The sequence below is a fragment of the Doryrhamphus excisus genome, linkage group LG1 (genome assembly GCF_037039965.1).
Source record: "Doryrhamphus excisus strain RoL-2023G ecotype Guam linkage group LG1, RoL_Dexc_Guam_v1.1, whole genome shotgun sequence".
Lineage (NCBI taxonomy): Eukaryota > Metazoa > Chordata > Actinopteri > Syngnathiformes > Syngnathidae > Doryrhamphus > Doryrhamphus excisus.
In genome coordinates this window covers 23,190,989-23,213,543 of record NC_136357.1, presented here as the reverse complement: position 1 = coordinate 23,213,543, position 22,555 = coordinate 23,190,989, and the positions used below count along the sequence as shown (strand labels likewise).

At 42.7% G+C, this 22,555-nt stretch overlaps 2 protein-coding genes across 6 annotated transcripts in view; one reads left to right on the top strand and one right to left on the bottom strand.

Moving 5' to 3' along the window:
* Positions 1-9,147, top strand: part of LOC131132694 (roundabout homolog 1-like) — an 81,226-nt gene extending 72,079 nt beyond the window's left edge. For both annotated transcript variants that reach the window (XM_078792216.1, XM_078792219.1), the window contains 12 exons: positions 358-384; positions 2,575-2,614; positions 2,734-2,888; positions 2,953-3,273; positions 3,331-3,426; positions 3,520-3,655; positions 4,268-4,423; positions 4,737-5,092; positions 5,705-5,845; positions 5,940-6,161; positions 6,234-6,373; positions 7,359-9,147. In XM_078792216.1, coding sequence (XP_078648342.1) covers positions 358-384; positions 2,575-2,614; positions 2,734-2,888; positions 2,953-3,273; positions 3,331-3,426; positions 3,520-3,655; positions 4,268-4,423; positions 4,737-5,092; positions 5,705-5,845; positions 5,940-6,161; positions 6,234-6,373; positions 7,359-7,373 — 1,805 coding nt within the window. In that variant the 3' untranslated portion in view covers positions 7,374-9,147. The remainder of the gene's footprint in view (positions 1-357; positions 385-2,574; positions 2,615-2,733; positions 2,889-2,952; positions 3,274-3,330; positions 3,427-3,519; positions 3,656-4,267; positions 4,424-4,736; positions 5,093-5,704; positions 5,846-5,939; positions 6,162-6,233; positions 6,374-7,358) is intronic.
* Positions 9,148-18,997: 9,850 nt separating this feature from the next.
* Positions 18,998-22,555, bottom strand: part of LOC131131913 (roundabout homolog 2-like) — an 87,743-nt gene continuing 84,185 nt past the window's right edge. For 3 of the 4 annotated variants that reach the window (XM_058076947.2, XM_078792208.1, XM_058076950.2), the window contains 3 exons: positions 21,884-22,045; positions 20,823-21,080; positions 18,998-19,847 (listed from right to left, as the gene is read on the bottom strand). In XM_058076947.2, the coding sequence (XP_057932930.2) occupies positions 19,846-19,847; positions 20,823-21,080; positions 21,884-22,045 (422 nt within the window). In that variant the 3' untranslated portion in view covers positions 18,998-19,845. The remainder of the gene's footprint in view (positions 19,848-20,822; positions 21,081-21,883; positions 22,046-22,555) is intronic. The other variant, XM_058076948.2, reaches the window with a different exon arrangement.

The following is a 22,555-nucleotide window of genomic DNA, read 5'->3' as shown; positions in this document are numbered from 1 at the left end:
CTATGCATTCATTCTTGGGGTTGGGTGCTTTTATAAACACTTATTGGTCTGAAAAGCAGTATGATCTTCTCATTAGCCTCCAGATAGAATGAGATGCTGCAAAGACGTTTCAAGGATGACCTTTAGATGTTTTATCATGTCCAGACTGCTGTGTTTGGCCCGTCAACCTGCCACCACCTCTGTTGTTAAATGTCCCCTATTAACCTTTCCATGTCAGGGACAGACGGTGATGATTGATAGTGTGTTTTTAGCTCTTAGTCGACATTGGACTGATGAGATCTTATCAATATGGTGGAAAGCAGCAGCAACGGGATGAAAGAACATCATGGAACTTCTTTTTCTTCTCTGTTCACACAGTGCCCTCCTTCACCTTCACACCAGCAGGTAAGCACGCCATATGGGCCTCCTCTGCTAGAAATAATACACCAGGTACGCCAAGTCTGGCCATCACTCTAAGGGAGGGTGTGATAGACGTGTAATAAACGTGTAATAAACGTATCATTTAAGAAAGAAAACAACAGCAAAGGTGAAAACAGCTGCAGTACGACAGGAAGGAAGTCAGAAGAGGAAGAAGAAAATGGCGTCTTTTTAGGAGAATTTTGTCAGAACATTACGACTACGTTGATTTTAGTAGCAGTACATCCATCCATCCATAATGCATCCATCCTTCCATCCATAATCCATCCATCCATCCATCCATAATACATCCATCCAATCACCCAACCATCCATCCATCCATCCATCCATAATACATCCATCCAATCCATCCATATGCATCCATCCTTCCATCCATCTGTCCATCCATCATCCATCCATCCATCCAATCACCCACCCATCCAATCACCCACCCATCCATCCATCCATCCATCCATCCATCCATCCATATGCATCCATCCTTACATCCATGTGTCCATCCATCATCCATCCATCCAATCACCCACCCATCTATCCATCCATAATGCATCCATCCATAATGCATCCATCCTTCCATCCATAATCCATACATACATTCACCCATCCGTCCATCTATCATCCATTCTTTACTAAAAAAATCTATTAAATGTCTTGCTTTCTTTATGCTACCACTATTACTATTACTATTTTTTAGTATGCTATTACTATTACTACTTCTACTACTACTGCTATTACTGTTGCTACTACTACTACTACTACTACTTTCAATACTACTACTGCTGTTGCTACTATTACTACTATTACTACTACTACTGCTATTACGACTACTACTACTACTACAGCTACTACTAATACTATTACGACTGCTGCTGATATTACTACAACTACGAATACTACTAATACTACTACTACTACTGCTATTACTACTACTACTTCTACTACTACTGCTACTACTACTACTGCTATTACTACTACTACTTCTACTACTACTGCTGCTATTACTACTACTGCTACTACTACTACTACTAGTACTACTACTAGTACTACTACTACCACTGTTGCTGCTACTACTACTACTATTACTAGTACTACTACTACTGTTACTAGTACTACTACTACTGCTACTACTAGTACTACTAACACAGCTACGACTACTATTACTACTATTACTAGTACTACTACCACTGCTACTACTACTACTGCTAGTACTACTACTACCACTGTTACTGGTACTACTACTACTGCTACTACTACTAGTACTACTACCACTGCTACTACTACTATTACTACTATTACTAGTACTACTACCACTGCTGCTGCTGCTACTACTACTATTACTACTACTGCTATGACTACTACTACCACTGTTACTGGTACCACTGCTACTACTACTATTACTACTATTACTAGTACTACTACCACTGCTACTACTACTACTGCTATGACTACTACTACCACTGTTACTGCTACTGCTACTACTACTACTAGTACTACAACCCGTGCTATTACTACTACTACTATTACTACTACTACCTTTGTTACTGCTACTACTACCACTACTACAAATACTACTACCACTGCTACTGCTGCTACTACTACTACTACCACTGCTACTGCTACTACTACTACCACTACCACTACTACTAACTACTACTGCTACAGCTACTACTATTTCTACTACTACCACTGTTACTACTACTACTACTATGACTGTGTGGTATGGCAGGTGACTAAACAAAGGTGAGAGGAGGAGTTGAAGTTGAGATGATGGTTGAGATGATGGTTGAGAAGTTGAGATGTTGGTTGAGATGATGGTTGAGAAGTTGAGATGTTGGTTGAGATGATGGTTGAGATGATGGTTGAGATGATGGTTGAGCTGATGGTTGAGATGACGGTTGAGATGATGATTTAGATGATGGTTGAGATGATGATTGAGATGATGGTTGAGATGATGGTTGAGAGGATGGTTGAGATGATGGTTGAGATGATAGCTGTTGTCTCCATGCCCATTAAAAGCACAAAGTCAGCCTTTCTTCCCAAACTAAAGCGAGTGCAAACGTTTGACTCCAGCTGTCTGTCACCTTCCCGGGCCGCCTGCGGCACTTGACTGTTTGTGACAGCTCGTCAGGAACTGAATGTTTCTCCCCTGCTTCCTTTCAGTGGCGTATCAAAGAGGGGAATCTGCGTGCAACGCTGGGAGGCAAGTCATATTTTTGGACTCAAGTTGCAGTTGCGTGCTTCAAGCACTAGGGGGAGGTGTCTCCCTGCAGAAGCTGTGGTGCTGGGGGGGTGACATGAGAACCGTCCTTGTGGTTGCAGGCCTGGCCTCCTCGGCACGGGCGAGCCTCTGAACCAGCTGTGGCTGCCGGATAATTGGCCGAGCGCGTGCGCCAATCACAAGGACTGCGGCATCAACTGCTGCAACAACGCCAACGGCACCAGCGACAGTAACATGACCACGTACAGCCGACCAGGTCAGTGCATGTTGTGTGTCTGATAAACCCAGACAGATTTTTGACCTCACCCCCCGTCCCGCAGCCGACTGCATCGCTAACTATGGCAAGCACCCGGACACACGTGGCTCCGACGCGGCTATTTACACCGACGTCAACCTCTCAGACAAGCTGAGTGACATCAAGACGTCCAACCTGTGCTACACCAGTCCTGGGGGAGAGTCGTCAGACGCGTACGAGCCCATCCCCTACGCCACCACCCAGCTCATTCAGGCCAGCATCGCAAACAAGACCCACGGCATGGATGTTCCCTGCTGGAACCAACCCCCGAACCCGCCCCCGCTGCCAAAAGAGATGGCCGCTCAGATGCAGTACAACATCATGGAGCAGAACCAGCTCAACCACGGTAAGGATGCATCCTGGGGGCTGAAACGTGCACACGTTCACACGGCTCTGTCTTCAGACCACGACGGCTCGGTCCACCACAAAAACTTCCCCTACCAGCACAGCCAGAGAGATCACAGCACGGGCGGCAGCGGCGGCAGTGGCGGCACCTCGGGTCAGGCTGGGGGCTGCGCTCCGCACTTCTGTACTGCTTTCCAACACATCAAGCAAACGCCGCAAACTTTGCTTTTTCCACTAATTTCTTCAGGAAGTCAAAGTCAGAAGAAAGGCCTGCGAGCCGCGAAGACGCCAAAACACACGGCAGGAAGCTGGGGAGACGCTCTGGCCCCTCCTCATGCCGTGGCCTGGAATGGCGATGAGTACAGCCTCCCCATGGAGAAAAGGTGCACACACACACACACACACACACTTACAGACGCTTCATCTCTTGAAGGCTTTTTATTCACTCTTGATTCTTACTGATAACCCATACAGCCATCTCTCACCGCTATGTGCGTCAATCTCTAATATATTCACACAAAATCCATGAACGGCAAATATGCAAATTCCTCAGGAATTGCATGTGAGTGCTGGCGATGAAAATCTGAAAAAAGTACCAAAGGTTGGCCAGAGACTTCCATGGCATCACAGCGGCTGCTGGGAGCATGTGCCTGAATACAGTGCACCTTGCTGGGCCACAGCAGGCGGCTCCTCCCCCTCTATACTCTGCTTCTCATGATAGTAGTGTGCTAGTATTCATGTTAGGATATTTCATTAGGACTAATCAATCAATTCATTAATCAATCTTCCAGTCCTTCTTACCTCTGGGTGTGCACAAACTACAGTCAAAAAAGTAAAAAAAAGGTATCAGTAGCATATCGGTCTTGAGAAGCAGTAGGTTATGGTATCGGTATGAAAAACAGATATAGTCCCTTAAAGGATACCATGATGGAAATATTTGCCGGATCTGATTTATGAATCCCCGATTGATTAATGTCTGCTCTTTCTTTTTCTAGTTTTGATGCAGAGAAGAGAACAGAAAGCTGCCCGACTCCCCCAATTAGAGGGGCGGCCTCCTCCCCCACCAAGGCGCCCTTTAGTCACCAAGCTAGCAGCACACAAGCGCGGGGGCTCATGAGCAATGGTGTGCATGATGGAAGCGACAACCTCAGGTAACCATTTTAATTGACAGCATGCGAGTCTTTGCACAGTAGCACGTCATATCACGGCATGGCAGAAATCATGCCAGCTTGTCACACGTGCTGCTTCATGAATTTATTTTGGTGGCACGGCGGCATACGTGTTTTGGGGAAAATATCATATTTTTGCAAGTCGTCTTGTATGGAGTCACATTAAGAAACTCGCGTTCAAAAGTTTAGGCACACCTTCTCATTCACCAGCATGGGTTAGTGTCTCCAAACTTTTGACGTGAATATTAAAGGTACTTTCTAGGCCACATGTTAACACTCACTCTCCAAACTGCAGCTCTACACCCCCGTGCCTGGACACAGACGGACTCGACGAGGATGCAGAAGAGGAGACATCACTTCATGACCACCGCCACCATCGCCACCAAAGCCAACAGCACAAGCACAAGTTGCACCACAACTCCCCACACAAGCTGCTCCTCCACAGGCTGGAACAGACCCCCGCCTCCAGCACAGGGGAGCTGGACAGACCGGCCACAGGGTCCATGGTGAACAGCTGGGGCTCGGCCTCCGAGGATAACATCTCCTCAGGCAGGTCCAGCATTGTCAGCACCTCGGAAGGATCTTTCTTCACAGATGGAGATTTCAGCCAGGCGGAAGGTCTGCGTATGTGCAGATACCCGGAGGAATCAGGTGAGCTGGGACCTTTGAAAATCATTTTGCTTCAAATTCAGGAGAGTGGCAGCCCCGCAACTTGAAGGATTTGGGTTTGACTCCTCCGGTGGTCCTGTAGAAGAATCAGACTGTCACATTGCTGCGAAATCATATACACATCATAAACAAACATAAACCTGCTTTTCCTCACGAGGGTCGCGGGGGTGCTGGAGCCTATCCCAGCTGTCTTAGGGCGAGAGGCGGGGTGCACCCTGGACTGGTGGCCAGCCAATCACAGGGCACATATAGACAAACAACCATTCACACTCACATTCATACCTATGGACAATTTGGAGTCACTAATTAACCTAGCATGTTTTTGGAACGTGGGAGGAAACCGCAGTACCCGGAGAAAACCCACGCATGCACAGGGAGAACATGCAAACTCCACACAGAGATGGCCAAAGGTGGAATTGAACCCTAATCTCCTAGCTGTGAGGTCTGTGCGCTAACCACTCGAGCACCGTGCAGCCCCATCAGTCACCATGTAATTCCAACAAGCGGCAAACACAACGCGTCGTCGTGAACACACCCATAGTAGCATGCTTTGGTAACCCACAGCTCCACTTCTTCTTCTTCTGTGAAACTCAGGTCAGAGACGTCAGCGGCCGAGCAGTCCCATGTCCACAGACAGCAATATGAGTCCTGCCATCACACAAAGGAGACCCAGGAGGCATAAACAGAGTCAATGCGGGCAACAAGGCTACCAGCCTAGAGATGTCTTCAATGATGGTAAAACAGTCGACGTCTCAATGGAATGATGGTGCTGGAGTTCCCTCAGGAGATCTTCACCTTGGATGTGTCTGCTCTACTCTTCCTCCTCCAGATTCTTTCATGCCTCTGAATTTCCCCAATCAGATGTCCCAAAGCAACTTTAAAGTCAGGGGGGCCACGTTGCCCCGGATGGGGTCTGGGGAAGCCCGGGGCCGACGAGGCAGCACTGGGACTCACCGCGTCAAAGAGGCTCCATTTGAAGATGGTGAAATCCAGGACAGTCACAAGATCCTCGCAAGGGGAAAAGGAGGCAGCAAAAGCAAACAGCACTCAGGTACTGGATGGCTTGTGGCGCTTTCACTTCACACAATGCCGCCATGACTGACCCCAAATTTTCTTTTCTCAGAATTTGGGGATGTTCTTCTGTACAGTCGTCCCTCTTTTCCGTCAGGTCCTGCTCACAGGGAACCGGACGAGTCGCATGAGTCCAATTTTACAGCGTGTGAAGACACGAGCGCCAAGGAAGACTGTATGGGAATTGATGAGGTAATCTAGGAATCAACTTATCTACTATTTGAAATATAAACAGGCCTCTTGGGGTTCCGTATGAATTCCGTTCCTAGACGGTGATCTAAGTGGAGTACCGTACAGCGTACAGGGACCTGACGCGTAAGGGAAGGATGGAACGCAGCTCAAGCAGCCTTTCCCTCTCATTAGTTAGTTATCAGTAGCCACGTTTACATGAGGAGTTTTTCTTTTCCGAATGGAATCTTTCAATCAATCAAAAACAAACTTTCCGCAGCAGTCCAGCGCCGATTGCTGGCCTCCATTTTTTTTAATTGAAGAACGTCTGGAGCTGCGTGTTACGTCATATCTCAGCATTCGCTGAAAGAACGCACCCGGGAACAGGAAAAGATAAAGTTCAATCTTGCTAATATTTTATAATTAATCTCGGCACATGTTTTCTATAGATATGTATTTTCTTTTTGAATAAAACTGGACTTGTGAATGGCGTATAGTAGAAGGGTTTAGATTCTGTTCCACAGATGGCGCTAATGCACACCAAAGCTGCTTGCCAACCGCCAATAAACAACAGAAGAAGAAAAACACCACAAAGAAGAACGCACCCTGATTGAGCGGGTACAAGATACCTCAATTGGATTGGGGAAAAGAATATTCCACCCCTGTGAATCCCATTATATATTCATTCGGATTGGCACTTTTCTTTCGGAATGATGTGTATACAAAGGTTACATTCTTTCCGTTTGAGCAAATAACCCGAATGGAATTGGAATATTCAGGTCCATGTAAACGTGGCTACTGTCGCTTTCATAGGAGCAGATCGCAGCCAACATTGGCGGACGTTTGTCTTCTCTCAGAGCTTCTGATGATGTTTCGCTTCCATGGGGATGGCTTTGCTTTTTCCCAGTGCACACAGGAGCCTGCAAACGGGACCACCACTAAACTAAATCTCAGTTCTTGTAAGACGTCCATGCATATTATAACTGCAGTTTTTTCTCTCCTTTCCTAGTTCCTGAGAAGTTGAGAATGGTTGAGACGGCAAACCGCCTACAGCTGCTTCACCTTTGGGAAAAAAAGACTAAAAGTGCTGCACAAGAAATGCCGTCATTTTTTTCTACATCCGATTTCTCACTCAATGTTGGTTAAAAAAAAGTGCTCACGTTGACGTCTGTGGACTGTTCCTGGGTCAGCGCGTGAAGCGGGCCCGAAGAAACGTGTGGCCTGAAGATGGAAGATGAATGCACTCGTTCTGGCCGCTGGGAGTGTCTTAGAAATATTCGACATGATGACCGTTTCTCATGTGTTCTTAAATGCTTGTGTCATTTCCAGACATCTTGTAAATTGTTTACTGCCACAGAAGTGCTTCAAATTGAAATTTGATGTGACAGTGTTCATGTTTGATGAGTGGTGTACACCTTTGTCCTTGTATCGTTTGTTCTACTTTGGTTATAAAAGCACAATCCCTTCTTTGTATTATTCTAAATGTATGGACTTCATGCTGGTGTTGTGGAAATCATGTGACTTTATCATTTGACTTTACTCTGATTACATGAATGTTGATCTTGATTGTGCAAACGGTTTCCGTGCATTTTGAGCTGCTTTCATTCCAAACGGCGATATGTTTTGTGTACTGAGAGAATTGCATGCACATTTTCCGGTTGGAGATATTACTTAAACATGTTTACTTTAACATCCGCCTGAGATGATGACAATTATCTTTTTTCGTTGTCCGCACTTTTTCATCGACTCGCCTCGTCATGTGACCTTGGCAACAACGTTGGAACTGGACGTGACAAACTGTCTTCAACTTTGCCCATCATCCACAAAGATATGAGACATCAACACATGCCTTTCTCTTTTTTGTGAGTTCTAAAGATATAAAAACAGGTAAAAAGAGGCAGCTAATGAATGGGAACTATTCAAAGACCTCCAGCAAGGTTTTCTATCCATGCTGTGGGCGTGTAGTAACACCTACATTGATGATAAAATGTCGTACTTGTAGTACTTTAGTTAATGATGAACAGAAGGTTCCTTTCACGGCTGCAATTTTTTGACAGACTTCCAGTTTGACCGTAGTTTGGTTGAAGCGCGGTAACTCTGTAGCCCCAAGCTGGAACAAATATTGATGGGAAATGGAGAAAGAAAAGAGTATTTAGATTGGTAAAGTTAGCTTCAAAGCCCTGGCAGATGGCTCTTGTAGCAAGACCAAAGTTATTTGGATCTACTGTCGCTGTGTTTGACTTATCACAGATTCCATGGCCTGCCAGAGACTGGAGCAGTGCAGGTATTGTTTTTATTGTCATATACAGTGCTACCTTGGCATAAGAGTGGCCCAACTAATCAGTGCTTTTCACATTTTGGCGTTGAACTGCCAGCTGAATTGGACTTCCTTGAATTGGACAGCTGCTATTGACTGCTATTGAATGTGATGACGGTGGCTGAAGTCCGGTGTCTTGCTAGCGTTAGCCATTTAGCATGGAACTACCACAATGATGCACATTAGCACTCAAAGTCATCAAATCTTACCTTTATGGGTTCCCACATAGTATCAGCATTCGGGAGCAATTATGAGGTGAAAGAAAAAGGGGTAAAATACATCCAAATACATCCATACAGCCCTCTGGGCATCGGAGAACAGTGGATGCTGCGTTCAATGACCGTCAACAAAGTAAGACATTAAACATTCAAAAACTGTGGGATTTCTAATGAATAGGTACAGTATTGTAATACAATAATATTTACTTTCTATGTATTTTAATGTGTTTTAAAAGAGAAATAAAATGACATTGATTTTGAAATTTGGATGAAATGTTTTATGACTATTGCCTTGTGTTTTAGGTATTTTCATTTGTACATTTCATGAAGGAAAGGTGTATTGAGGAAAATCTTTCATAATAATAAACCTTTCTGAATGTTCCTAAATAGGCTTTTTTTTTACTCATAAACATTTAGAATTTTAAACCAGTATCATAAATAAACTCATCTTATTTGGAGCTGACACAAATAAACAAAAACATGTTAGTGTGAGAGGTCGCACTTGCTCACATTTTGGATTTGCTAAACATTTGTGGGCGAGTTTAAAAGCTGATATGCTAATAATAAAGAAAAATAGTCATACAACAATATGCTTGCAGACTGTATTTTTTTACATAATAGCCCATAGTTCCGAAATCAATATACTTTTACATTAAATTTGGTAATTATCGTTGTAGTTGCACATTGAATCGTTGACCATCGTTTTATTATAGATAAAAAAAAATATTTCTATCTGCTATTAAAGATGATTAATTCTGAGTTAACTATGGTGAAAACATGTGATTAATCGTGATGGATTGAGAGCCATAATTTAGGTAGAACTTCCCATAGCAACATAGAAAGGAAGGCTAAGCCTCCAAAACAAAACCGTAGCGTTACCTTTGGCTGGTGGCCTGAGGCTTTGGGAGCCAGTGTGTGCTCAAGCTAGCTGCTAGCCTAGTAGCTAGCCGCTATGCTAACATAGTTCTTGGGTGTAAGAATAACAATAACAAAGTGATGGACATGAAGCCTTGTTGGCTTTCCAGGTGCGTCCCATTACATGCATTAATTAGCTGCCTCCTTTGACCTGTTTTATATATTTGGAACGCACAGGAAGAGAAAGACGTGTGTTGATGTCAGGATTGTGGATGATGGGCAACATTCCAAAAAAGTGATCTGGTACTAAGCTGAATTGATAAAACAGTAAATCTGCTAAATCTCGATCCTGCTGGCGTCAGTCGACGTTCCCATGTCAGTTAGAGTGCGGTGCTGATTCGATTCCAAATTTATGGCTACAAAAGCACATCTGTCAGAATTAGACTAGAATATTTTGATTTATGATGGGATTAGCCCTCAAGTGGCCATAATCTTACCAAATATTCATCCACTACACTTCACGTCTGTTAGGATATCGATACGCAGCCTTGAGTATCAGCCAACACTGATATCAATCATAGCTACTTTTGACTTATTTTCTAGTGTGGAATGTTGGAAAAGGCTTGATCCAGTGACATTATTCGAACAGAATGTTATGGGCTATTATTAGTCAGAAATATGCATATTTAAGCAATTATTACATGAAGTATTTCCCAGCATAAAATTGACAAATGACGTAAAATCCAAATAGACATTCATGAGGTTGCGAAGATATGTAGTATTCCGCACTGGTCACTAGGTGTCATCTATGTTACTGTAATGAGACACACAAGCACCAGAACTGACTCCCGGAACAACAGGTTTGCTTACATCTTTGAATAATTCACAATAATCCCAAATAAAAACATTTGATTCTGTTGCGGACACCCAACTCATTTCCTGTCCATCCCCCAACTCAGCTCCACGAGCACGTTTACTGCTACTATGTTGGGTCATAGAAGCGTAAAGGTGACTATAGAGGTGCTATTTCCTGTCTAGAGGGCTCTAATAAGAAGGAGCTATGCTCTAACTATGAAAACATTCCATTTATGAATAAGGACCCCAGCAGACACCCACCACCCTGGTGAGGGTAAGCGGATAAGGATAGAAGAGGGATGAATGGATGGATGGATGGATGGAGGGAGGGATGGATGGATGGAGGGATGGATGGATAGAGGGAGGGGTGGATGGATGGATGGATGGATGGATGGATGGATGGAGGGATGGATGGATGGATGGATGGAGGGATGGATGGATAAATGGAGGGATGGAGGGATGGAAGTAAGGATGGATGGATGGATGGAGGGAGGGGTGGATGGAAGTAAGGATGGATGGAGGGATGGATGGAGGGGTGGATGGAATCCTACTGAGTGGAAATTCACTTATGCTCTGGTCTGGAACCACTGATTGTTTTGCTGATCGGGGCTACCATCGGCTATCGGGACACGGCCCATGGGCGTACTGTCCCAATGGTGATGTACTTGATAGAGGCGCGATTGATACGTTTGGAAAGATGAGCTAAGTTCATTTGGTGCCTTGTCTTTTCAGGATACTATGACTTTATTCCTAGAATATTTTGACTTTATTCTCATTATATTGTCTTGAGAAGAATATTTCTCTTAAGACAATATTAAGACATATTGTCTTAATATGTCTTACTTTATTGGGTAATAGGAGTGTAAAGGTGACTATAGGGGTGTTATTTCATGTCTTGAGGTCTCCAATCATGCTAAAATGCGTATTTAGAAGATTGTAAACAGTTTTTTTATGCTGTATTTATGAAAATATTCCATGTGTTAATATTGAATGCTACTTTGTGGGTCTGGAGCCAATGATACCTTGCTATCAAGTATTAGCAATGGGGTTAATCAGGCAGCCAATCAGATTTGAGATTTACCTCACAAGGCCAGCTAGCAGGCCCACAATAATCAGTCCCCTGATTGGTTGATCAGAGGAAAACCATTTGACAAAGAATACTAAAAGAAAATGAATAATGCAATTTATTTTCCTTTCTATTCGGCAGCGTTAACGTGTTTATTTGGTTTACATTCATTGTTTGAGTCCAAGGACAGCTGTCAACAGGAGGTTATTCAAAGTGCAGGGCACTGTGTGTGTGTGTGTGTGTGTTCTGCCAAGTTAGATTTTCAATTATAGCATGTTTATCCAGCAGCTTCTCTGCAATCTGTTGACGAAGTGTTGACGAAGACTTGGCCTTGACAAGTCAAGCAGGACCGCAGAGAGGTTGGTGGAGGGAAACAGTGAAACTGAAACTGAAACTGAAACTGAGGGCTGTCAAACCTTTTGCTCTCCTAATAAGAGAAGCCGTCTGCAGGGACGGTGTGGATAAGTGCCTTCGTGCCTAAGATAATCTTTGTAAAGTTTCTTATAATGTTGTGATATTATGACTTCATTCCCATATTGTAAGTTTTTCCCCAAAGTAAAATGACATTGTCTTTCCTCAAGTTGATTCTCAGAAATGTCAATTTGAAAAATTGACAATTTAAAATGTCAATGGAAAAAAATCTACAATGATTTTATTTTACTCATAATATTAAGAGGTTTCTCTTATATTTAATTTACATTTTTTCTTTCATATTTAAACCTCATACTATATTTCCTTTTATTATTATGACTTCACGTCTTAATATTTGGACTAAAAACTACTGCTATTTTTTAAATGTTTGCTGTTTTTTTTTTAAATAATTTTCTCGTGTCATGTTTTTTTTAGAACGTGCCGAGTGGAAAATAAAAACGAGCCCCTAATGTAAAGACCTCAGTTTTATTTTGCTGTACTGTGGTCATCGTCATGTTTTTGCTGTTTTTGTCCGTGATGGTATGATTCTGTGCTGGGGTCTGAAAACCAGTAAAGCAAAGAAAAAGCAAAACCCTTGGTGTTAATCCTGGACTAGGTACTACTGAGCTGTTGTGTACTAAAGTCGTGCATGACAGGATTGTTCGGATAAAGTAGATCCTGGATTTACGGTTGATCACCATAGTTTGGTTGCACACCTCCCCTGATGAAAGTAGGACTCCTTCTTTATGGATGGACCTCATGTGCAGCTAAAACATAGAAAACCTGTTTACAATATGCTTTATAATGTGATCAGAGAACCTCTAGACATGACATAGCACCCCTATAGTCACCTCTACGCTCCCATGTAGTGGACATGATAAAGAAAATAAGAGAAATATGACCCATGTTAGCATTGAGTCTGCCGAGTTGGGAATGGGAATGCCTGGAGGCGATCTCCGGTTCTTCTGACGGTGCCTGTTGCGTTTGAAGGCATGGGTGGGTTGGCTTGGCAATGAAAGCTCTGATTAAAGCACGTCAGCGGCGAGGGAGCAGTTAAAAGTTGTCTCAAGGAGCAGCAAGGGGTGGAGCCTGCGCGTACGATTTGAAAGTGACAGCAGTTGTGTTTGGGGAAGATTAGGAGGTGTTGGAGCAGACAGTTGGTGAGGAATTACGAGGTGTTGGAGATAATCAAAGTGCGGTCGTTCATTTCAGTTTGTTGAAGCTGATATATGGCTGGCTGTTGCTGGACGCACGCCGCCGTGAAAGCCGCAGACTTACAGTATTGAAGGAGTCGGGACTCACAAGTACGCCTCTTTTTTAACAGCTCACTAAATGCAAAGAGAAAATGGCTGATCCCAGGGAATTGAGTACCCAGAGAGATGCGCTAAAAAGGTTCCTGCCTTTTTCTTTTTGTCTTATTATATAAACTGTCTTATTTGTACAATATGAATACACAAAGCCATTATATTTCATAGAACATCAGATGCTACTTCAGGTGCTCAGCTTGCCTCCAATGCTGGCTTGGCCACACCATAAATGGAGATGTTTTTGGGCCCCCCACCCCAGGATGAATATGAAAACATCCCTCTGTTGTCAAACGGGGCCAGCAGGATGTTGTTGTGAAAACAAGGCCAAACAAGAAGGTTAGACTTTTACGCACAGTCAAACAAGAGCTGCTAGATTGTCACGGGTACGCGCTGCATGATGCCAGGAGGCAACACAAAGGCAGCAGAGCAATCAGGGTGAAGGAGTTGGGAATAAATTGGTCCCCGTGGGAGCTGGGAGTCGGGAGTCAGGAGTCACAAGTCGAGAGCCAGGACCCTGGGTCGGGAGACGGGAGTCAGGAGTCAGGTGTCAGGAGTCGGGAACTGGGACCCAGGACCCAGGACCCAGGACCCAGGACCCAGGACCCAGGACCCAGGACCCAGGACCCAGGACCCGGGACCCGGGACCCGGGACCCAGGACCCGGGACCCTGGGTCGGGAGTTGGGAGTCAGGAATCTCAGGATCAGGTCTGCAGGCTCGGGTGAACCAGCTCAGGCTCTTTATGATCCAGACCTACCCCCCAGCGAGGGCCGTGTGGTAATACGACACATGCTAACATCTTCTGTCGCATATTTCATCTCAGTTTTGTCACACGTGAAAACGCTGATCATAATCACATCATATTGTTTATCATCATCATACATCATATTACAGCTTTATTCCCATCATATCCCCCCCACACAATATGACTTTTCCCCAACCTGTTTAGATTTGCTGTTTCTGAGGGAGAATAATATTCTCTCATTGTTAACTCTGATAAAAAAATGACATTATTTTCCTCACACTTTGACGACATTGTTCTCATAAAAGTGAAACTTTTTCTTTTCATATTTTGACTTTATTCTCATTTTATTACAGCATTTTTTCCCCATATGTCCAACTATTTCAACTTCTTGTACATTTTCTTCTCCTGACTTGTTATGTTTAAGTGTTATATTATAACTGAATATCAATGACATCAATAATAATAATGAACAAAGAATAATAAAAGAAAATAATAATAAATCCATACACTAATTTAAAAAAATGACAACTTTATTCATTGTTTTGTTTGTTTCTCATAATATTACAAACTAACAAAATATTTTTCCTTGACTGTTTTTATTTAATGCAACTGAAATTCCACCATATTATGATTATTAAGATTAGCATTATTTTTTATTATTTAAAAATAATAATTTATTAATTTTCCCTACAGTTTCTTTCATTTCCCAAATATTCCAATGTTTGTTTTTAAATAATCTTCATATTTTTATAAGGTTATGACTTTCTTCCTATAATATTATACATTGCAAAATGGACATATATATTTCTACAGGTTATAGTTCAATAATAGATGCCAAAAGAGAAAAATTAAGCATTGATTGTCTTTGCTGTGGTTACAAAGTCATGTTATGTTTCGAGAAAGCACTGAAGGAATTAAGGCTCCAGGGATGAAACACGGAATATATTTGATATGACAACTGTTGCTGGTCTTAGAAGACCTGGACCTCGGAGTCTAACCCGGAGACCGATGAACCCGCTCGGACGGGACGGTGGCTTTGCGGACACCAGGATAATTGGGCTCTGTGGGCTTCACGCTGCCTGTATTCTCCTGCATCGGCGTCACGTGACGTACAGCAGGTCATCGGGAGGAATCGGACTCCCACTTAGCGTCTGAAACTTCTCAAAAGTGCAACCCCATGAAAGCATCGGATCAGCAGCGCCTTCCCGGCTCCTTCTGCAGACATGGCCATCATCCGATCCAGGATCCGTGCAGCGTGGCGGGGGGGGGGGTCTTTTACAAGGTCACGGTGTGATCTCAGATTGGAATTCCACCATCTGCTCCATTTTTCATTTTTTTTTCATCAGCTGCTTTTATGGAATGAAATGAAAGAGTAGATCAATAAAGTTAAGCCAAAGCGGCACAACAATCAGACGTGCATAAAAAGAAGACATTCCTGGACGCCATTGGAGGAAAAGCTTTTTTTATACCTCGGTTAGCGTCATCCGTCCCTCCCTGGGGTCCAACGCCAACCAAATCCCCCCAAAAATGTTAACACAAAACACGTTTTTATAGTTTAAATGCAGCAAGACATATGGGGGTGATGACCAACTCTTTACTCTTTTTGTCAATTTCTGCTGGTTTTCCTTTTTCAATTTATTTCAACTTTTTCTGAAATCATTTTTGTAACTTCTCATTTTGTCATGTTGGAACTTTATTTCCATATATTTCCAATATTGTTGGTTTGTTTTTTTTAAAAAAAGGATGTATTTTTTCTTTAATATATCAACATTGTGCTACTAAAATGATTTTCCTCCTAATATTATGACTTCAGTCTTGTAAAGGTACGAATTTTTCTTGGAATATTTTGACTTTATTCTCACACAATGACATGATTTTCCTCATAATATTATGACTTTAAGTCTCATGAAGTTGCAATTTTTGTCTTGTGGTATTTTGACTTTACAAATGACAGCTGTTTTTTTCATTTCTGATATTGTTTGAAAAGAAATTCCAGTTACTTTGACTTTCTTCTTGTAAGTTTTCTTCTCCTGAGTATGAATTTATTTCCATAATATGTTGACTTTATTTCCATAATATTTGAAATATTTTTTGGACTATAACCAGACATGCTGTTCCAAAGGGAGATCGTTTAAAAACCAGCAGGAAGAAAATAAACAGTCCAACACACGAACCTGAAGTCAAATACTTTTTGAAATGTAAGCGTTATTTTCAGGGAAAAGGTGCCACAATCGCCCATATTTGACATGGACACGGGTCAGCTGGTTAACTGTGATGCTAATCAATAGCTAATCACATTCGAAAAACAATGAAAGTCAATGAATTTTCACTTTAAAAAAAGTAAAGGAAAACAGGAGATGTCCTGGGAAAATAGGACGTTTGGCCACTATATGAAGCAATTTCCCGGACAGTTTCAGATGACAAGAGGCATAAAAAGGAAAGTAACCAGGGTTGATTTTCACATCCACGTTTTATTTTTGCATGAAAGGAAATTGTCTGCGTATTCCTGAGGGCAAACGGCTGCAGCAGGTGAAATTCCTCAGAGGCAAACCAAGACCACAAAGACCAAGACCATCTCAAAGCAAACCGCTCAGATGGACAAACAGCAACGTTTCCCCAATTAAATAAAAAAACAACAAAAACAAGAAACGGCAGATTTGGCAACGTTAAAATCAACACGGCTCGGTAAGATGATGCTTCAAACGCACAAATAAACCATCGGATAACGCAGCATGAACTTGCAACAATTTAGTAGGAAAACATCCCAAAGTTCCAACTGGACGACACAATCATCATCATCATCATCGTCACTTCCACTGCTCCTTCTCGCTGCACTGGCAGGACATCTATTCATCTATTCCAGCTCATTAGGTATCATTATACTCAGTCGGGTATCATGATACTAAATCAGGATCATCCTACTTCATCAGTATCATCCCATCAGTAACATCCAACTGAATCAGGTATCATCCGACACAAGCAGGTATCATGATACTCAATCAGGTATTATACTAAATCAGGTTACATGATACTAAATCTGGCATCATTATATTCAGTTAGGTATCATCCTACCCAATCAGGTATCATGATATTCAATCAGGTATCATGATACTAAATCTAGTATCATGATACTAAATCTAGTATCATGATACTAAATCAGGTATCATTATACTCAGTCGAGTATCATCCTACCCAATCAGGTATCATGATACTATATCAGGTATCATTATACTCAGTCGGGTATCATTATACTAAATCAGGTATAAGCCTATCTGATCAGGTATAATGATAATCAGGTATCATCCTACTCAATCAGGTATCATGATACTTGAGCAGTATCATCCTACCCAATCATGTATCATGATACTAAATCAGGTATCATCCTTCTCAATCCGGTATCATCCTACTTAAACAGGTGTCATGATACTCAATCAGGTAACATTATACTCGGTCAGGTATTAGGTATCATCCTTCTCAATCCGGTATCATCCTACTCAAACAGGTATCATGATACTCAATCAGGTATCATTATACTCAGTCGGATATCATTATACTACGTCAGGTATCATCCTACTGAATCAGCATCATCCCATCAGTATCATGACACTAAATCAGGTATCATCCTACTCAATCAGGTATCATAATACTAAATTTGAGTGGAACATTACGTCTGTTCAACTTTCTTGGATAAAACCTGCCTTAAGTCAGGGTGTCCAAGCTTTCCCGGTGAGGGAGCCATCTTTCCTCTTTCATCTTTTCCAGTCTGCAAACCAGACCACGGACTGTCCGCTTTATAAGCCATAAGGGGTGTACAGTACTGATGAAGCTGATAACATTAAAAATAGCTCTGATAACCAATCATTTAAAAAAAGCTTCAATGAGATCAGCTTACCTATACTGTACGGGTGAGCAAATCAAGTGCTCCTTTCCCTTCACTCACTAGTAAACAAACATTGACTTTCCCAGAAATACATTTCCCGTGCCGTTGTTACCAATTATTAATACATGTTCTCAAATGTATTACTTCCAAACCTAAGAATACAAACACTTACCACTTCCACACTAAATGGAAGGAGAACTGTTTGTCACTGTAGCGTGTTGGACATGCCGTAGCTGGCTTCATGCAGTGTTAAGGCCGTGTCATGGAAGCTAATGTCTCATGTGTCACTACTGCCACCTAGTGGTTTGGTAAAGTTAGAACCAACTGGTCATAGATGGGCACCAGCTTCCACTTTGGTTCCAACCAGAGCACTGCCAGCCAAACAAGACGTGCGACTTGGTCTCCGCTTCCTTTGTGTGGTTGGGATACCGCACCGATATCATACCACTGAATTGAAGATGAATAAGTAAGATGAATAAATATATTAATATTATATTAACATCGTTTTTCAAGTAAATGTGTACTTTTATGAAATGTTGGCCATCATCGTCCATCCTTAGGTGAGACATGAAGACACGTCCTTCTCTTCTCTGTGTGTTGTAAAGATATGAAAACAGGTGAAAGGAGGCAGCCAATGAATGCATTTCATGGGACACACCTATTGGGCCTAGAAAGGCAGCTATTCAAAGAGCATGTAGTAACAGCTACATGGATGCTAACATGTCATACGTGTAGTATTTTAGTACACCTTCCTTCTTGGGTGCATTGATGTCCCATAGCAACGTAGAAAGGAAGGCTACACCTAGCCTCCAAAACAAAAAGACAGAGTAAGCTATGGCTAAGTGGCTTCTTGCTCACTGCTGTGGTGTGGCGAGGTGTCACTACGCCAGTAATGTAGTTCTTAGGTGTAAGAATGTTGATAATAATAATAATAACAATATGCTTTATATGCAGCTCTCATGCTGGACATGGAGCCTCGGTGGCTTGATGAAGTAGCTGCTTCTTTTGATCTGTTTTAATATCTTTACAAGACACAGAAAAGAGAAAGACGTGTGTTCATGTCTCACGTACGGATTGCGGATGATGGACAACATTCCTTAAAAAGTGCACGTTTCCTTGAAAGGAGCGGCAGTGAAAGCAAAGTCTTTGCTGTGACGTGTTGCTTAGAAGTGTAACCCTTTGCAAGGAGTCATTGTTAGTAGAATGCATAATAAATGTCACAGCACGTAGTGTCAGTGTTGCTGCGTGGCGCCCTATCCAGTGCTCCGCATACGGGACGTTTTTGGAAAGGATGGCAGCGCCACCCAGTAAATAAGTAACCTCGCCACGATGCTTCTGCTCTTCACTGGATTTGTGCTTATTTTCACCAAAACACTCTGTGCAAAGTACGACAATACAGTAGCGTCATCAAAATAAGCATGAAAAATGACCCACTGTCATAAATCACCAGAGACAAGAGAAGCTTGCATAGCAAAGCAAAAGAAAAGGAACATAGAAAATATATTTACACATTATGCAAGTCCTTGGAGTCATTTTGTTTGCATTTTCTTCCTTTGTGTGAATTGTTGGACAGCAAGTAGTGATAGATAGTAGAAGTGGTCATACAGCATGTTTGGGGGGGGGGGGGATTAGGGAAACACTGTGAGACTGGTGTCTGTGTCCTGTACATGACATTTACAGCTCCACATGTTCATTGGCATCTTCATGCCGTCTCCTTCCCCAGCTTCCCCCGTACATCATTCCCATCATTCCCAGTCATTCGCGGAGAAACGACCTCTCAAAGCACTTAGAAACAAGGTGTCCTGGGACAGGCAGCAACTGCAGGCAAAGAAGCGTCCAAAGCACTCTGAAAGACAAATAACACAAAACAATGAAAAGTAACATCCATATAGTACAAAATGTGTGTGTGTGTGTGTGGGGGGGGGGGGGGGGGTTGCAACTAACCATTATTCCCTCCCTCCATTAATGGCCCAAGAGCTGTTATTATGCTAGGACTATGTTAAAAAGCCATAGCATTTCAGTATGTGGAATCAAACTATGGAATGGATTGAGTAACGACCTCAAACAATGCACAACGATGAGCCAATTGAAGAAACAATCATGATGTGCTATATATATATCACTATATTGACACTTACTATGGTACCCATTATGTCATTGGATGCTCATATCACCTCCTACTTCGGTACGAGGTGCATTATTAAAAAACAAAAACAAAAAAAAAACATAAACTGTATTATGGAAAGCAGGAAGTGAACAAATGTAACAGTTACTGATTGTAAAAGTACCAGATGGAGGAGTAGGATTTAATAAGCTTTGCTTCTTCCTACTCCTTTTGGACATGTGGAACTGTGAACTAATTATGGGGTGCATTCAATTGTAATATGATGCATATTCAAATGTAATAAAACCACTACCATTACCATTACCAAGAGAAGGCTTTTACACAGTACCTGTACCTCCATTTCCCTCCATCAAAAGTCTTTGGACATTTGACGTCATTATTAATGACCAACATAATGCTAAAATGGATGATGTAATAGTGAAATACTGGTCATGAACTGAAAGGACAATGTGGCAGGTACAAGAGTTTCCTTTTGTTTTCAGGACGTTCCCAATGGTTGGCATCCTGGTTTCCATGTTGTTTTCACCTCTGAATGCCGTCTATGCCTGGCCATTCAGCATCGAGCAACAGGAGAAGCCATGCAAATCATGACGTCAACCCACCTTTGGCAGGGATTCACTTCATTTGAATGCAAAGGACACACATTCTGCAAATCCATTAGATGCAAAGAAGACACTGTCGCACACTGACACTCACAGTGATCCCTCTTCTCTGTGCTGTTTGTGAGAAGATTGCCACTGTGGGAGGCTTCTGTGCCAGGTCTCTTGTGGGACGCCTGACTCAACGTGGCCCTGTTGCATGCCGGCGTGGCGCCCCAGGAAGTCATATGCTGCCGCTCCAGCGTGGAAACGGTCACCATGCACTCCTCAGAGGGATCCGAGGCCGTACTTGCCCATGAGCTGTTCATGCGGGATGCGCTGCTGTGAAGGCTCTTCAATGCCGGTGCGTGGGCTGCTGAGTGGGTCATCAAAAGACACCAATTATGGAAATGATTTTAATAGACACTTTCTTATTGATGAGAGAAGATGGATGGAAAGAAAGATAGATGGATGAATGGAAGATAGATGGATGGTTGGATGGAAAGATGGATGGATGGATGATAGATGGATGGATGGATAGATGGATGCATGAATGATTGATAGATGGATGGAAAGATGGATGGAAAAGATGGATGGATGGCTAGATGGATGGATGGCTAGATAGATGGATGAATAAATGGATGGATGCATGGATGGCTAGATGGATGGATGATGGATGAATCGATGGCTAGATGGATGGATGGCTGGCTGGATGGCAGGCTGGATGGATGGCTAGATGGATGGATGGATAAATGGATAGATGGGTGACTAGATGGATGGATGGCTGGCTGGATGGATAAATGGATGGATGGCTAGATGGACGAATGGATGGATGGATAAACAGATGGATGGATGGCTAGATGGACGAATGGATGGCTAGATGGATGGATGCATAAATGGATGGGTGGATAAATGGGTGGATTGATGGCTAGATGGGTGGATAAATGGATGGATGGATGGATGGATGAATGGATGGCTAGATGGGTGGATAAACGGATGGATGGCTGGCTAGATGGATGGATGGATGGATAAATGGATGGATGGCTGGATGGATGGATGGATAAATGGATAGATGGATGGCTAGATGGGTGGATAAATGGATGGATGGATGTATGGCTGGAAATGCACACGTCTGGTAAAGGTCCCAGTCAAACAGCGATGCCCAAACCCCCAACCTACCTTCGGTGTTGTTGTCTTTTCTTCTGGGCAGCGTCCCGACCTTAGCCGTCTGGGATTTGGGACCAGTGATTTGCGCCCTCTTGTGGCCAAGGCTATGTGTATTCTGCGGGCCACGATCTGTTGTCCCAGAGCCGTCTGAGCGACACAACTGGGAGCCTTTACCTGCAATTGGCCGGAGAGGGACCATCGTCGTAAAGATGCAACTTCTGAATATGTGCACTATGCAAAAGAGTGGTAACATTGAAAATTAACCAAGAAAAACTAACTAAAACAAACCCCAACGAAATCGTACATGTTCCATGAACCTGCAGAGATCTATTCCAGATCTTCTATTCCAAACTTTGCTCGTTTGGGGTGGGGGTGGGGGGTTGTATTTCAAATATTTCAACTTTCTTTTTAAATGATCGTCATCTCATAACAGCATGACTTTATTCTCATAGTATCACAAGTTTTTTAATTATCAATCGTTACCTTTGGTGTCCAACACCATCATGCGCATGAATTGGTGTTTGTGCAATAAGCTAGGCTACAGTAACAGGGCCAAAGGTCCACGTCAATAAAAACCTTTTTATAAACCTAATTACGTATTGAGCGGTGTCCAATCATCACAACTGTTATCACCAACCTGAATTATTTGTGAGTGCATTGTTTTCTTTGCCACCATTTGGTATG